Source organism: Myxocyprinus asiaticus, chromosome 33, assembly GCF_019703515.2.
Source record: "Myxocyprinus asiaticus isolate MX2 ecotype Aquarium Trade chromosome 33, UBuf_Myxa_2, whole genome shotgun sequence".
NCBI lineage: Eukaryota > Metazoa > Chordata > Actinopteri > Cypriniformes > Catostomidae > Myxocyprinus > Myxocyprinus asiaticus.
The window spans coordinates 17222517-17239651 of record NC_059376.1 but is presented as its reverse complement, the minus strand read 5'-3'; the positions used below and the strand labels follow the sequence as shown (position 1 = coordinate 17239651).

At 37.3% G+C, this 17135-nt stretch overlaps 1 protein-coding gene across 1 annotated transcript in view; it reads left to right on the top strand.

Annotated features, from left to right (window-relative positions):
- The window catches only part of LOC127424142 (GDNF family receptor alpha-2-like), a 145277-nt gene that overhangs the window by 25872 nt on the left and 102270 nt on the right, over positions 1-17135 (top strand). Inside the window, exon 3 of the mRNA XM_051669071.1 lies at positions 12688-12774. Coding sequence (XP_051525031.1) covers positions 12688-12774 — 87 coding nt within the window. The remainder of the gene's footprint in view (positions 1-12687; positions 12775-17135) is intronic.

Here is a 17135-nt window from a genome sequence, read left to right as displayed (position 1 = left end):
TTCCAGTAGTAACAGACAGCATTTCATTTTGTTTAAAAAAGAAAAAAAAAAAATGTTTGAGCAGCGGTTTGTGTGAACTGAAAATAATGACAAGCACATAGCCAGTCTCTCTCCACAGAAGCAGATTTAAATATTTTTATTTTGATTGCATCAACATTCAAACTGTGAAAGGGGACAGCTTTTGTCTAATATTTTTGTAGATAAATAACTAATCACTGTGGTTTTGACAATTTTGGAAGCTGGTCTGGTATAAATTGGGTGTACAACACACTCTGCATACTGACTACTTAATGATGATGTCACAACCAGCCTGTTTGAGGGCCCCCTATTTGTTGTACACCCATGTACATTTAGTATCACTTTTGTGTTTTAAGGAATGTGCATTGTGCAATAATAAAAAAAAGTACTCAAAATAACGTTTTAATTATCATTTTTAAAAAGTTTCCAGCATTAGTAACCTCTTGTTATAAGACGTCCGATTTATAAGACAGACAAATAAAGAGTTTGTTCTCTGTTAGTATGATAACAGTATGTTGAAATGCAAATGAAACAGCTCTTAAAAGTTCTCAGAACAGACATGGCATAATTTAACATTTAAATATATACAGTATTTATATTAGGAAAATATTTCAAAGTCATATTACTAATATTTTTTTGTGCTTGAAGAACATTATTATGACTGGAGCTTTTAACACAGTTCAAACAAGTTGTAGAATCATAAGATGGAAACAAGCACCTAACCAGTGTACGTTCTTAAAGTACACTATATGTGAACTTAAAATAATAGTTCACCCAAAAATGAAAATTTGCTGATAATTTACTCACCCTCAGGCCATCCAAGATGTATCTGAGTTTCTTTCTTCATCAAAACAGAATTTAAGATTTTTAGGATTTCATTTCAGCCTCCTCCTTTAAACAATGCAAGTGAATGTACTCCATTGTTTGACGGTCCAAAATGCATATTTAGGGTGCATCAAAATAATCCACACGACTCGACAAATAGAGTTCTTCTGAACCCAAACGATTAATTTATTTAGAAACAAAACAATATTTATGTACTTTTTAACTACAAATGTTCGCTTCTGTACATCTGTGTGACGCACGCTCATGAGAGGGATGGCGTAAGCTCGTAGGTAAGGTCACGTGTCACGTGGAGGAGGAGACAGGAACTTTATTTGTCGATTATTCCTTTAATTTATACTTCCCCTAATTGCATTTGTAAAAGCTATACTACTGTACCATTTCATTTGTAGTGGTCAAAGTTTATCTGTGTGCATTTGAAGAAAGCAATTACATGGTACTTTTAATTAGAACATAGATATGTTAATGTATTTGTAGTATACTTATCATGAAATAAATATATTTGAAATACAGTTTGGTATATTACTTTTTCACAAGGGATATTATAGAGTTACTGGTTTAGTTTACCCAAAAATGGAAATTCTGTCAATTCTGCCACAAAAGGTTAATTTTTATAAAGTCTTCACATTGTTTCTTTGCCATAATGCAACTGAATGGTGACTCTAAGCTAAAATAAGGACAAAAAACACCATAAAAACAGTAAAAGTAATCGATACGACTATACAGTATTTCACTATATTTGCTATATACACTTTATTTCATGTCTTTTGAAGTGAAATTATCACTTTGTGGGATTAACAGAACAAAGCCGTTATTCATTCTCAAATCAAATTGAATCAAATCAAATAATTAATAATGTGTTTAAATCAAAGATCGTGGTTACGTCAATAATATAAAACCTCATTGGTTCTCATGTTTGATGTTATCAGCATAGCTTCAATATTTGATATATTTTATGATATATTATGTTAACCTTTTTAAAAATATACCATAAATAGGGCCCTATAATTTCCCCATTGTAGAAAAAATGGATGGAATCACAGAATCTTTTATAAAAATGGAATTAACTCAAATGCGGAATACCACGCAATCAGACATTTTTGGGATATATTTTTGGGATGAATGCACAATGAATCAAATTAAAACCGTTAAATGTCCAAATGTGATTGTTAAACCACAAAAGGCTGAGAATTAAATAAATATTTATTCTGCATGTGCTGCACACTTCAAAGTGACACCCAAACTGTGGTCTAGGGACCTCCAGGGGGCAAAAGTGGGTGGTAGGGGGTCCGTGTAAAATGTAAAAAAAATAAACAAAAGTGTAAAAATTCTGAATTCTACAGTTTCATTCTGCATTCTAAAGACTAGTTGAAAATAATGAGATTAATCATGATTATCTTAATCGGTTGACAGCCATAGTTTTAACCATATTAAATAATAATAAGAAAATAATCTGAATATACAGTAGTTTTCTTACTGGGGGTTGTAAGGTCATATTCTTAGCTGCTTTGGTACAATATTTGTTGTAAGAATGCTATACAAATATACAGTATTTAGAAGCACTTCATTTGATAAAATAAGTAATTGTTATTTTCTCATTTGACTAAAGTTTTTTAAATTAATTTGATTAGACAGCCTTTTGATGATAAAATTTAATCAAACTTTAAAACACGGAATAAAAAAAATGAAAGAAAGAAAAACTGAATTTAGTGAAAAATAAAACAGATATATATATAAAAAGATTTCATAGGGCCATAATTAATATTCAGTTGACCCCACATGGTGATTACCAGAGAAGCAGATGAGGTTGCAACCCCAAGGTTGAGAACCTCTGTATTAAAACTAAAATGCAAGGGTGTACCAGCAATTTTGCTGTTTTAGTATAAACTAATTACAATAATTGTATCCATGAATAAGGGGTTCTGCAAAGCCAAATGATGTGCCATTATTTAAAAATGTTGTCTGGAGAGGTCACAGAGGTCAAACATGTTTTGAATGCCTAAGGATAGTTGTCTGGTCTTCTCTTTCTCCGGTTCTTCACAAACAATTATACAAAAGCAATTATCCAGCATGCCTCAGTGAAGCATGATGATTTAGCTGTAGATTGGAAGGTCTGCTGTCATCATAATTTTGTTCCCTTCTAAAAAATTTATATCTGTATGTTTATCACTAACAACATGCCAGAATTACCACAAAACTATTACATTTTGTGATAACTCTTTCAACAGAGCAGCCAATTCTTGAGCTCATTTCCTCTGTTTTGCTGTGCTAATCGATTATGTATTTATTTTTAACAATAAACAGACTGGGGTGGAAAGTAGACTGTGGAGGAATAACTCTTTATGGTTATCCACCAAACATCCATCAAAGTGGTTGTTCCCTGTGTAGGAGATATTTAATATATTCATCTTTTTATCACCATAGGACTTTTCTTTTAAGGGTTTATACAGTATATCCTGTTTAGAAGCCTGAAATAGCTAAACGGAATAAAAAGCATTTGTTGAGCCTCACCTGCATCTCCATGTTTGGATATGAAATATGTATGTATATTCATGGGATACAACAATGGGAGAGTGGTAAGAATGTAGGATTAGCTCACCTAAAACTTCCTTTCCTACCAAGATGGATGGCAGGGAGAAGAAATAATAGCAGAGAAGATGCTGCTATTCTATGAAGTGTTGTGGATGACTGTTTTCAGAGTTGGTGACCTGCACACTTGTTTTTCACATTTTCTGTACTTATCAGAGGTGATTGCTTAAAGACAACACAGGAATAACAGCTTCCCCTAAAATTTCATAAGAAACGTGACGATGAGTTTCACATATTAACAAGTAATAAATACAAAAGTGTAAAATATCACACATCACATAAAACGCTGTATGTTCAAGTAGCGCAATCCGCTTTTTTCTAAATTGATATGTCCATAGAAGAAGTGGTTGCATGGCCCATATAGTCCCATTGAATCTGTGCTATGGCAGATACCTGTTCCATTAGATTTCAGGGGAGTAAAGATCAATGTTCACTGGATGAAAGGCTCTAAACACATCATTTTGGGTCTTGACCAGAAGCTGTGCTTCTCTGGAAAAAGCTTTATAGGAGCTTCACGATTGCCATGGATCAGTATCTGTTTGCCTATTGGACACCTTGAGCATTTTGCCGCTTAAAAACAGAACACAATACCTTCAGTATGGGACATTTTGCCATCGACAAGGGGTCCCCTTCAAGCATTTTGCTGTCCATCCGGTGGTGTCCCCCTCGAGCATCTCGCCACTGAAATACAGGACAATAGGTGTCCTGTACAGGACGTCTTCATTTCGACCAAAATACGGGACTTCCCGGCTAATACAAGAGAGTAGGCAACCCTGTGAGGAATTATGAAAGGCTATTACGTAATGCTTGTAGTATTGCTAGTATGAAATAGTTGGAAATAGCTGAGCAACGACATACTGTTTGCGAACAATGAGAAACATTCCAAACTGATGTGGGAGGATTTTACAGAAGCATTTCATATGAGGACCCTCAAGACAACAAGTAAAACATTAACTATATGAAATTAAAATGTATTATCAATGACTTCATGCTTCAGTTTATCAGTAGAATTCACAGGAAATCAGTAAAAGAAGCTGTATTAACTACTGAATGAGTAGTGACTACTCAGTGATGAATTAAAGTAATATAAGTGCATTAGTAAAAGCGTAATTTGTCTTGTTCAATTCATGGTGCCAATGTACTAACATACTATACATGGCCATAATATGCACAGGTTACACTCTGTCATTGTCATATTGATACAATTGCAAAGATTGGTGTAAAGAGTGTTAATGGGCAGAATTTAGACAAAAGAATGATGATAAGCATATCTTACTTTGAGCAGATGTGTGAATGGCTTCAGCTGCAGATGGCACATGAGTGAAAGGGCACTTAAGAGTACCGGTATTTGAGTAGATTTGATTCCTTTTGTAGACTAATAAAAAAAATAAATACAAAAAATCACATGACATGGTCTTGAAAAATGTCTCTTTACGAACAATTGTATGTAGGTAAGTTTGCACCAGCTCGCTAGTAACTAAACACTGATTCATGTTCATGTTCATGTTGACTGATCTTAACTGACTGAACGGGAATTAGTTGTCGGCCTAGAAATTGGTGGAGCTCCAGGTTAAACCTACCGATGACATGGACCAATGGCAATAAGAAGGTATTTAATCAGTTGCAACAGCGTCAAAGTTTAGATTTTTTTTTTATATTCAGCGCCATGTTACAACACTATCCAGGTGAACGCTGAAGCTGACGCTTTACTCCACAGAGCTCAGTGTATTTGACAACACTGACAGGAGTCATGTGGAAGCCCTTTAAGCTCAAGTTTTCAGCATGTTATCAGTCAGGGTTATTATTTCAATTTAGTTTTTGTTAGTTTAAATACAGAATATTAAATTAAATTGTTCTAATTTTCTCTTTTTATTAATTCTATTTAGTTGTCATTTGTTGTATTGTGCACAATTTGAGTTTAGTTTAGTTTTCATGACTCATAATTTTATGTAGAAAAAAAATCACTGCTAGTCTTCTTAATAATTTGTGTTAACAATAATAACCTTAGTATCAGTATAGTATAGTACTATTTATATCAAAAATTATTGTGGCCACTGGTTCTAGAATTAAAAGCTTTAGGTAAAGACATTAACGGTGTATGTTGGCACTTTTTCCAACACTCCAAACATTGTGGTACGGAAGCCTGTTTATGGGCTCTCACGTTTGCTGTGTGAATCTGTGGAACTCTCAAGCAGGTTGGCATCTCACCTGACCCTACAGTGAGACTGAGTGTTCTCTAGTAGAATTCCATCAGACAACATTTGTCTGTTCAGCTGTCACCTCACCGTTCCTGAGCTGGGCTTACTGACAAACAGAGACAGACACATAACAGAGACAAAGAGCACATACCACAAGACAGAGTGAGATGGAGAAAAACACAAGGGAAAGAAAGAGACAGACTCCCTGTGGACTCAAGTAATAGTCTGTCTCTCCAAATGACCATCAAAGTTCACTTTACATTGTGATGATTGCAGGTGAAGGATTGACAGAGGGAGAGCAAGTGAAAGATGGAGCTCTTTTTCAGATTGAAATGTCACTCTAGAAAGGACATATGCTAATTTATGTGTTCTGTGCACTTAGTAAGTGCTATTTAAAACAGGTTCCCATTGTGCTCTGTGTTGTCAAGTTAAAACATAACTCTTCGCTCAAAACAAAGAAAAAATAAATAAATAATAATAATAAAAAAAGATGATTCCGCTTACCCGGGCAGTTTTATGGAGCAAAAATAAAAATTATGTTGCACTCACCCTCATGTCTTTCTAAATCTATATGCTGTTTTTTTTTTTTTTGGTTTGTTTGTTTTTGTGGACCATAAAAAGGGCAATTTTTGAAGATTCTTCATGCAAATCTTTGCCATACAATGGCAGTTCATAGTGACAACATCTGTTGAGCTTTAAAAAAAGTAAAAAATGCCTTAAATTGGTCCATATGAGTCTTCTGGAGTCATACAACAACTTTGTTTGAGGAACAGACCAAAGTTTAAGTAAATATTTACTGATAATCTTCCCCTCCATTGTAGCTCTCAATACTCAATCACCATTTAGCATATTCAAACTGGCAAGTACGGTTGTAATCCCACAAAAACCAATGACAGAACAAATCTTTTCATTTTCATGTTTGGGTGAACTGTCCCTTTCTGGTACCTAAATCATACGGTATCATAGAAGGTTATCAGTCATGGAGGTTGATGCAGAATGTCTGTTATAATTAGGCAAAAGTAACTGGACTTGAAATTGGAATGACAAATTTGAAGTTTCTGATCCTCCCTAATGTTTTCAAATTAATAACCAATTCCCTGACTCTTTTAGCTAATTTGATCAGATATTTTATATTGTGCACTGTTCAGTTACAATAATTAATGTCTAATGTCACATCTGTCTGTCTAACAGCAGAATTAATCCATGACACTTGGTCAGCAGGTGGACTGATGCTTTATATTCACTGTTCCATGTTAGTGGTTTAATATGAGTCTTAGGACATATGCCATCTTTCATCACATCACTAAACTTGTACACCATCCGAGTGTACCCTGTTCAGCCCAGAAACTGCAATGGAGCTCACAGTTCCTTGATTCTAACTGACAGTGGAGCTCCCATTATGGTAAAATGAGACTGACATGAATGATCCACATTCCTGAGCTAAAATGAGGATCTGAGCACCCCCCACTAGTATGCATGTGTGTGGTTCACATGGAATGATTATGAATTTAAAATTCTGGATTAGAGCTGTCAAGGGAAAAAGGCAGATGCGAGCACTGCAGTCTTGATCATTTAGATTTTTTGGACAAACAAGCTTCACACATTCAATGCTGTTTAGACTGGTTCTCCATCTTAATTCACAAATTTCAAAGCTTTCTGAACAGACTTTTGTACCATTAAATAGATAAAATATTAAGGATAAAATATTTTTTTACTGCATTGGGTTGAGTTTAATTAGCAAATTACTCACAACAGTTCTTTAGACACTCCTTTGCTTTTTAAACATCCTTGTACTGTATTCCATCTTAATATGCTGAGACAACTATAAACCATTCATAAGTATATTCCAGCGAAAGTTGCAAACACTTTGGCTCTTTGGCGCTATCAAAACATTGCATAGTTTACATAATTTTTGCAATCCTGTTTGGTGACACTAGTGGTGCAGAAATTACACACTTCACCTTTAAAGGGATAGTTCACCCAAAAATGAAAATTCTCTTATCATTTACTCTCATGCCATCCCAGATGTGTATGACTTTTTATCTTCAGCAGAACACAAACAATTGTTTTTATTCTTTATATATATATATATATATATATATATATATATATATATATATATATATATATATATCAGCTCTGTAGGTCCATGAAATGCATGTAAATGGTATATAGTGAACTACATGTAAATGCATGTAGTAGGGTTGTTATGATACCATAATCATATTTTACGATACTATACCAGCTGAAATATCACAATACCAAGTATTATCATGATACCACATGATAGTGTGTTAATTCTTAACACAGTTTGTCATAGCAAAGGTGGTTCTTAGAATTCCACTTGTTGCACCAGAAGTGGTGAAAATAATTAATGGATGAACAGGGAGAAGGCTCAAATGGACTAACTTGTTACCTAATACGTATTTAGTTTGATGTAAAAAATATGTTTTAATTCTTTGCCGCATCAAAACAGCCAGTTCAAATGGCAACATCTTTAAACATTTGCTCCATTATTTCTGTAATTATTTGAATGTTGGTAACATAAAAATAAAGATATTGTAACATTGAAAAGCAGCTGTTTCATTGTTATTACTGCTTCAGCCCCGGTCTCCTGGTAAACAGCAGGGTTTTGGAAAGAAGGGTGTGGGTCATGGCGTAAAATAATGAGGATCCCTATTTTTCTCCGCTGCCAGTGGAGAAAGACCCCCCACCCCAGCTGCAAGGAGCTATCCATTGACTGGCCGTCACAGCAGACTGGCCAAGGTACAGAGAGGGATCTGTAGAACGGCAAATGGCTGCCATCTCGTGCTGCCCCAGTAAAGCAATGTATTCAAGCCTTCCCAGCGTGCGTTGTGAAGATGCGTCAGTTATGGGACAAGTCTTTTTCACACAGGCTTGTGCCTGTTAAAGATAACTCTACGCTAGATGTGCATGAAATGGAGGATCTGGGGATGTCCAGCCCCCCTGCAGTCGAGGTGTTGAGGCGAATTACATTCACCCCAATTGTTGGGCAGTTTTTTGTCTGCTCCCGCTTCATTGCCGAGATGGATGGAGAGATCGTTGGCCTCCATTTACCAAAATATCTACCGATCTTCAGCCCTTGCTGTAAGGGCTCTTAACGCCACCTCACTCCTCTCAGTATATCAGACCGAGTTGATGGAGGAGATGGGCCGACAAATTGATGCGGGGAGCGCCGGATGCGGCGTTGTGGGAAGAGATCTATGTTATTGTTGATCTCAACCTACGTACATCAAGAAGTTGTGTCCAGAGCTGCAGCTGCAGCATAGGTCTCGCCATTGTGGGTGAACGGGCTATTTGGCTCTGTCTGTCTGGCCTGTCTGAAAGGGAGAAGACAGATCTCCTCGATGCCCCAGTGGATCCAAAAGCCCTTTTTGGGGCTACAGTGTCCACAATGCGGCAGCAGTGTGATTTGAGGAAAAAGGATGGAGAAGCATTCGAGACCTGCCTTTTTAGAGGTGGACAATCAGCACCATCAGTGAGCGAGAGCTTCAGCGAGCCCCTGTCTTTTGCCCCAGGTATTTTGTCATCTCCAAGAGAGGAGGAGGTCTTTTTCCCATTCTGGATTTTGCAAAACCTCAACAAATACCTCAGAAGGTACAAGTTCAAAATACTCATGCTCCAAACACTCTCTCAGTTTATTCGTCCCAGAGACTGGTTTATGTCAGTTGATCTGAAGGACGCGTATTTTCATGTGGGCATCTAACCGTCACACAGAAAATTCCTAAGATTTGCCTATCAGGGAATATCTTACACATTTTTGACAGTGCCTTTTGGACTTTCATTGGTACCGAAAGTCTTCAGCATGTGTGTGGAGGTAACGGGTCTCAGGGAGTCTGCTTATCTAGACGTTCTACTGCTTTGCATGCCGTCACGGCAGGAAACATAGATACAGTAGATACGAGAATGCTGATGTCTCATTAAGTGAATCCGGGATTCAAAATAAATGAGACAAAGAGCTGTCTGATGCCCACACAGGAAATAGTTTATCTGGGTCTCGGATTGAACTCCGATCAGTGTCGAGCATTTTTGTCAGAGGAACGCATCGGATCGATTCGTGGTTGTTTGTCCCTTTTTCAGAAAGGGAAAAAAGTCTCATTCAGGTTGTGTCTACACCTATTGGGTCTGATGGCCTCAACGGTGTCAGTCATTTCTTTGGGAATACTGCGAATGAGAGAGTTTCAGCACTGGATTGCAGCACAGCACTTGTGTCCTGACACTGTTTCTAGCATTGAAGCACTTTGTACAGTTCCTTCAAGGCCACAATGTCCTAGTTAGATTGGACAACATGACAACAGTGGCTTACATAAATAGACAGGGGGCACACGTTCACAGCGGCTACACAGCCTGGCACAAATGCTGATTGTGTGGAGTGGTGCGCACTTTCTCTCATTAAAGGCGACGCACATTCCAGCTGGGTTGGATCACCTTTCCAGGGGGAATCCTCTTTATGAAGAATGTAGACATGGTGAGTCAGCTGTGGGAGAGATACAGGAAAGCTGCCATAGATCTCTTTGCATCGCACAAAAATGCTCATTGCCCTCTGTTCTTCTCTCTGGCGAGAGACGGTGCACCTATGGGTGTGGATGCTCTAGCGCATCCTTGGCCAAACGTGCTACTTTGCATGTTTTCTCCACTGAGTCTGATCATTCCAACTCTAAAAAGAGTACGAGAATGTGGTCACTCAGTTATACTGATCGTCCCGAACTGGCCGGGGATACTGTGGCTTGAGGAGAGAATTCAACATTTGTGCGCCCAGCCTTGGCAACTTCCACTGCGTAGGGATCTCCTATCGCAAGCACGAGGGGAAATATTTTACCCCACCCCAGACCAAGTAGCTCTTTGAGCCTGGCTTGTGAGAGGCTAAATTTGAGTGTCACAGGTTTACCCCCAGGGTGACTGAAACGATTCAGAGCTTCAATGCGCTCCGCGTATGATCAGAAATGGGCTGTGTTTGAGCAGTGGTGTGCACACAGACACATTGTTCAATTTTTATGTTCAGTGGCAGATGTTTTTTGTTTTCTGCAGGAACTTTTAGATAAAGGCAGGGCCTTTTCTTCTGTCAAGGTTTATCTCATTGCCATATCGGCTTATCATGTGGGAACAGACTCAAATATAATGGGTCAACACACGCTTGTTTGTAGGTTTATGAGGGGCACAAGTTGTTTGAACAGGGTGTCAAAACCACTGGTTCCGTCATGGGATCTGTCCGTGGTCCTGAACACGCTTTCTCAGCCTCTTTTTGAGCCAGTTGAAAGTATAGAATTAAAGCTCCTTTCGCTAAAGGCAGCTTTATTATTGGCATTAACAACTGCAAAGCGGGTTAGTGAACTACATGCTATGCCAGTTCATCACTCTTGTATGCGCTTTGCAGTGGATTTATCGAGAGTGTCTCTTAAAACGAATCCAGCCTTTGTGCCTAAGGTGAGCGACTCTACGCTCAGCTGTAAGCCGGTGGATTTGCTAACTTTTCACCCGCCGACTTTTTCCCCAACATTGGACGAATGGCTTCACTGTTTGTGTCCAGTTTGTACTCTATGTTTGTACATGGAAAGTACGAAGGCATTGAGGAAGAGTACTCAGCTTTTTGTTTCTTGGGCTGATTCTTGTAAGGGTAGACTCATATCATGACAGCACCTGTCTCATTGGGTAGTAGAGGCTACTATATTAAGTTATAATAGATTTGTGCAGCTGTGAGTTGGGCATAGCCTCACACTTTTGTCCGATTTTATAGACTGGATGTCACAGAGCCGTCATTGGATCATTCAGTCCTTAGCGTGGGTAGTCAATCTGCCGATGTGTAAAAAAAATAAAAAATACACACACAAATGAACAATAACACAGTGAAGCACAAATGTGTATATTTGATTGGGTGGTTGTACATTGGACACATACAAGTTGGTTGATGGTCTACTTCGGACAGCATATCTGCAATACGGAATTTGGCCATATCCCATTGTGAGATACTGAACGAATGTCAGAAAGAGAATTTTAGGTTACTCAAGTAACTCCAGTTCTCTGATAACAGAAGTGAGGTATCTCACCACACTTCCCTCCTTGCAGTTGCACGGAGAATAGGTTTGAGGAGAATGAAATAGGCACCTATGACAGTGGTTTATATAGGGAGGTGGGACTCCCTCATCACTGCTGTGATTGGTCTGTCAGCTGACAGACTGGGTGTTATTGGTTCTTTCAGGATTAGCCAAGCCTGAGGCATTACCCATAGTGAGATACCTCACTCCTGTTATCAGAGAACCGGAGTTATGTGAGTAACCTAAAGTTTCATTCTCTTTTTCTGTTCTAAATTTCTGAACAGTTTTGAACCCAAGTCTGCTGAAGTCTTTTGAACTTATGATTAGTTGAAATGAAATAAAACACTGCAACTGGGTCATTCAAATCCAGTCGCCTCAGTCGATTGTTACACCTACCTTACTTGCAAAAATGTACAGTAAATAGTAATTCACACTGCCATAATGCAATGCACTAGACTTGACTGTCCATTTCCAGTGTAATGATTGAACTGGAATTGATATCAGCTGTCATTTGTAACATTTCTGTCTGCAAAGAGTTAAGACATTTTTCCACAACATTGGAAAATAAGCTTTGTTATTTCAGAGATAACTGGACAGAACTCATAGCATACAAAATAATGAGGTCATGTGGTAACAATGTAGCATACAAATGTTTGAAATGTTTATCGTTGCATAATGTGAACTTATCACACACTACTTAAAAAAATAAATAAAATAGGAAGCAGTATAAAGTGTATGTTGTATGTTTTGAATTGATTACTAGCATACTAGCATACAGTATATGGCCTACTTTTTTTTTTTTTCCAAATAAAAATTACAATAAATAAACAGTACCCAAGGACAATGACATCAAGTAGAGGTTAGAGGTCAGAGGTCATACATTATTTTGGGGACGATTATACAAATGTCTACTTAGTGAGAATGATGTCATGTGACTGTAAAGTGTAAAATGATACTTTAATATTCTAATTATGCTCTTTTTGTAGGTGAAGACTTTTACGAGCCATCTCCTTATGAACCCATGATGCCTCACCGTCACTCAGATGCATTTCGCTTGGCGTCAATCATCTCAGGTAAAGATCTTTATTTTTGTAATGATTTAGTCATGTATGTTAGTTCTGTAAATGTACTGCAATGTTCATTGTTGATTCTGTATATTGGCTCCCTTTTAATGCCATCTCTTATATTAAATTCAAAAGGTCCAGCACTAAATAAAATTGTTACCCGGCACGATCATATTTTTATCAAGAAAATTCACGTTGGATCATAATTTCTTTTTTTCTAGTAAGACCTTTGATATTAGGGCAAAAATCATATTCTTGATACTAATTTTTGTATTGTTTTCCTGTAAAATATTTAAAAATCCTTAAAACAAGATCAGTTTGATTTATCTTGTTTTAGAAACAACACAGCATAAGATATTTAGGTTTTTCAGAGAATGTATTTTTAACATGTGTATTTTGTCTTTCTGTGCTGGCATAATTTTTTATAGTCAAAACAAGTGAAAAAATCTACCAGTGCTGAAGAAGTAATCCAAAGTATTTAGAATACGTTACTGACCTTGAGTAATCTAATGGAATACATTTCAAATGACATTTTACAGCATGTATTCTGTAATCTGTAGTGGAATACATTTCAAAAGTAACCCTCCCAAACCTGTATACAGGCTAGTTAATGCTTAAGAAGTTTTTTCTTCTTGAATTTTTCATCTATCAACAGTTCATTCCAGTTCACATCCAATATTGTAGAAGGAAAAATGAAGACATATTAGACCTTTTCTTTTCTAGTCAAAAAGAAACATGCGCAAATGATTATTCAGTGGAATAAAAACAGTTCTAGGCATATGTCATGCTGACATGAGTTAAGATCAATGTTTAATTCACTGACAGCAGTCATTATAGACAGTATTACATTATGTTTTTATGAGGACAGACACATTGCCTCCAATCCATTATCATGGCCTCACAGAGCCGGGAACAACTAAAACAACTCATTTTTATTCTGATCTGAACGAATTGCCAGGGAATGACCAATTCTATGCACTCTGCAGAAAACAGTATATTCAACAGGGTTGCCAGATACCATTTTTGTCTTCACAGGCCTGCTGTGAGGAGGAACTGATGTTTGGACTTTGCATATTTGTTTTTCTGTCTTTCTTTATACAAAATAAACATTACAGCTGGGAATGGAGAAACATAAACAGACACCATTATTTGATAGTGTAGCTCAATGCTTTAGCAATATTCCTGTAATTACACTGAGACATGAGTTGCAAAAGGTTTAATGGCTTTATTGCATATTTGTGTGTATTGTCATGGTTCAAATCTTCAGTTAATTTAATAAGACTAAACTTAAAGGGGTCATGACATGCCTTATACTATTATTTTAATATGTTCCTTGAGGTTCACTTATTATATTAGTAAAGTTTTTTTGCACAACAACAGTCATATATTTGTAAAGCATGGTCATTTTTTCCAGTTCCATTTGACCCTCTGTCAGAAATGCTTGGTTCGGGTGCTGCTTTTCCTTTAAGACTTGATAGTAAATGCCCACTGTTATGATTGGCTCGCTGCTGTTAACTGCCCCCCCGCCACACACACACATTTTTAAAGCTTGACAAACATGGTATCTATAGAATCATGGCCATTGTATAGAAAGAAATCTAAAATCTAAATCTGCATTTTTCACTGTTGTTTTTCAAGGAAAAATAACAGCGTATGGGTTTGGAATGATATGAGGGTGAGGAAATAATTACAGAATTAAAGTTTTTGGGTGCACTATCCATTTAGGTAAAATCAAGAGTCATTCCTACAATGATCCAAAGACCATAGTTCCTCTTTAATCCTTGAAACTTCTGTCTCATTGCGTCTCGCTCACAACCTTCACAGATTGAGATGGCACCTCTTGATTTGATGTGACAGCTCAAGTCATCATTCTTGACTGGCTGTGTCTGGTAATTTACTACAGAGGGTGCGAGGAACAAGTGGACAACAGATCTAACACTGACATACTGAGGCTAAAGCAGGCAGACTCGAGCCTGGATCTGCTTCCTGGCGGGAAACTCTCCCGTTCTGGAAGTGAAACAGCCTATTGTGCCATATTTTGGATCTGGCAGCATTAATTGTGATCGCTTTGTTCTCTGGCTATAATACACAGCCCAGGATTCATCCATCACTGGAACTGGCGATGTGTTGCAGATGATTCTCTGTGGCCAGTAATTGGATAGTAAAACTAGCAATCTAAAAATACTAAAACACACAAAGTGGAATTCACTAAGAATGAATTGTGCCTGCTGATAGTGTTGTTTATTTGCACATGCTGTCTGTTATTTTAGCATTTGTTTCACTAAATGAATTATGCAAATGCACCCCCAATATTAGTGCTAAATGCAATTAGCATGCCGCAGTTCACCATCTTGCAGGACAATTCTCAGTGCCAGGTTGTCGAGGACGCAGATCCATAGAGTATCCTTTTGTGTTCCAGAAAAAGTCAGAACACAAAAGTCAGGTAGAAAGTCATGTTCACAAAGTTCATGAATAGAGGAATTTAAAAAGGTTTCTGGTGTTCGGCCATCCAGTGTTGACAGATCATCCATTATCTAATTCTGTTTATGGCCAAGTAACTAGATGTATAAGACAAGGAAACTCTGAGTGTGGAATTGTATCTAAATGATTCACATGAAGAAGCTCATTTTCAGCTATGCTTGTATGTAAGTCCCATAATGGCATGAAACACATATGTTGTTGTGATGATACCACTGAAAACAATTCCCTTGCAAAGGTTAGGGTTAAGTTTAGAGGTAGGGGTTGGTGTAGGGTGTCGCCTCTGCCTTTACACTGTAAAATGGCAATTTATTTTTTTCTTTTTTTATGAAAGCTGCAACAAAACCAAAAAAGGTGCAATAACATTACTCATTATATTCCTTTTCTTTTTCTAGTTACTTAGTCTTTTAGAAAGGATTTCTGCTCGCCAGGCTTTAGGGATTTGTCAATGAGAGAGAGAGAGAGAGAGAGAACAAGGAGTAGAGGAGATTCTCTTGTTAATAGAGTCTTCATCTGCATCTGAAATGACCCATGAAAGGAGTCTTATGTCATGTCGTAAAAAGTTGTGTCATATTTCAGGAAGAAAGATATTTTTTTTCACTCTTGCCCTGAACATATTGTGAATCACAATGTGAAACAGGGTAGTGGTGCTCTAAAAACTTTAACTCTTGGCCTTCCCTTACAAAAATTAACCATGGTTTTACTGTAGTAACCATTGTATCACCGTGGTATTTTGTAGTTAAAGAGGAAGACAGGAAACAGGATGGAAAAAAATGGGACTGTAACGGGGTGAAGTGGGCAAGGAGGAGGCGGGAACCGGCTGAAAAGTCAACGTAAGTTTTAATAACATAAATGAACTCAAATAAACTTAAACACAAACACATATATATATATATATATATATATATATATATATATATATATATATATATATATATATATACACACACACACACACACACACACACACACACACACACACACATACACACACACACTGCAGCCACATGCAGCTCTCTCTCTCGAACTGGCGCCTCCGGCTCGGCTTTATCCCCCTCCCGGCTGATTAGCCTGATCCAGGGCCGGGCGTGTGTCCTCACGGCCTTGCCCTCTTCCTCATCACAGGGACAAAAGGCGGATCTGAACCTGGATCGTCCATACAGTATGAGAAAAGCACATCCACACCGTCGTTACACCCAACACCATTGTGACAACACTAGAGGTGCAGTTTGTATATAATCTATGCTTTTCCACCAGACTTTTGGAGTGCAAATAGCCACGCTGTGTGGTAGCTGCTATTTACACCTAATGCAAAAAGTTTCTCCATTTTATAATGTTTGCTTCTTCCCCTCAGTTATAAATAATATGTAGTATCACTCTTGCCACTTCATGCACACTTGCAGACTACTCCACCTTGCCTTTTGTTCATTTTATTATTCTGTACTTAAGTTTCCATACTCATTTACATTTATATTGCTGTAATTTACTAATTTCATCTGTTCTTGTACTTCATCTCTCTAAACTGATATTTTTACCTAGTTTTCCATTTGCACTTTACATTAATTTATTTATATCCTACAATAATCTTTGCACTTCTGGTTAGATGCTGACTATATTTAATTGGCTGTGCACTTGTGCTCTGTACAGTGGGATTAGAGTTGAGTCTAATTTAATAAAATCCAAAAAAACTAAAATAAACAACGAGTGACCTGAGTTCAAGAATATAAATTAGATTCATTGCAAAATAGCAGAAAAGTGATGCAGCATAAGACCATAGTCTCTACAGTTTTAGAATAACAAGAATCTTATAGTACAGTTTTATGATCTAGACTGATAGTGGCCTAAAGATTCACAATACCTCCTGATCAAATCTTTTATGCCAGTAAAACAGC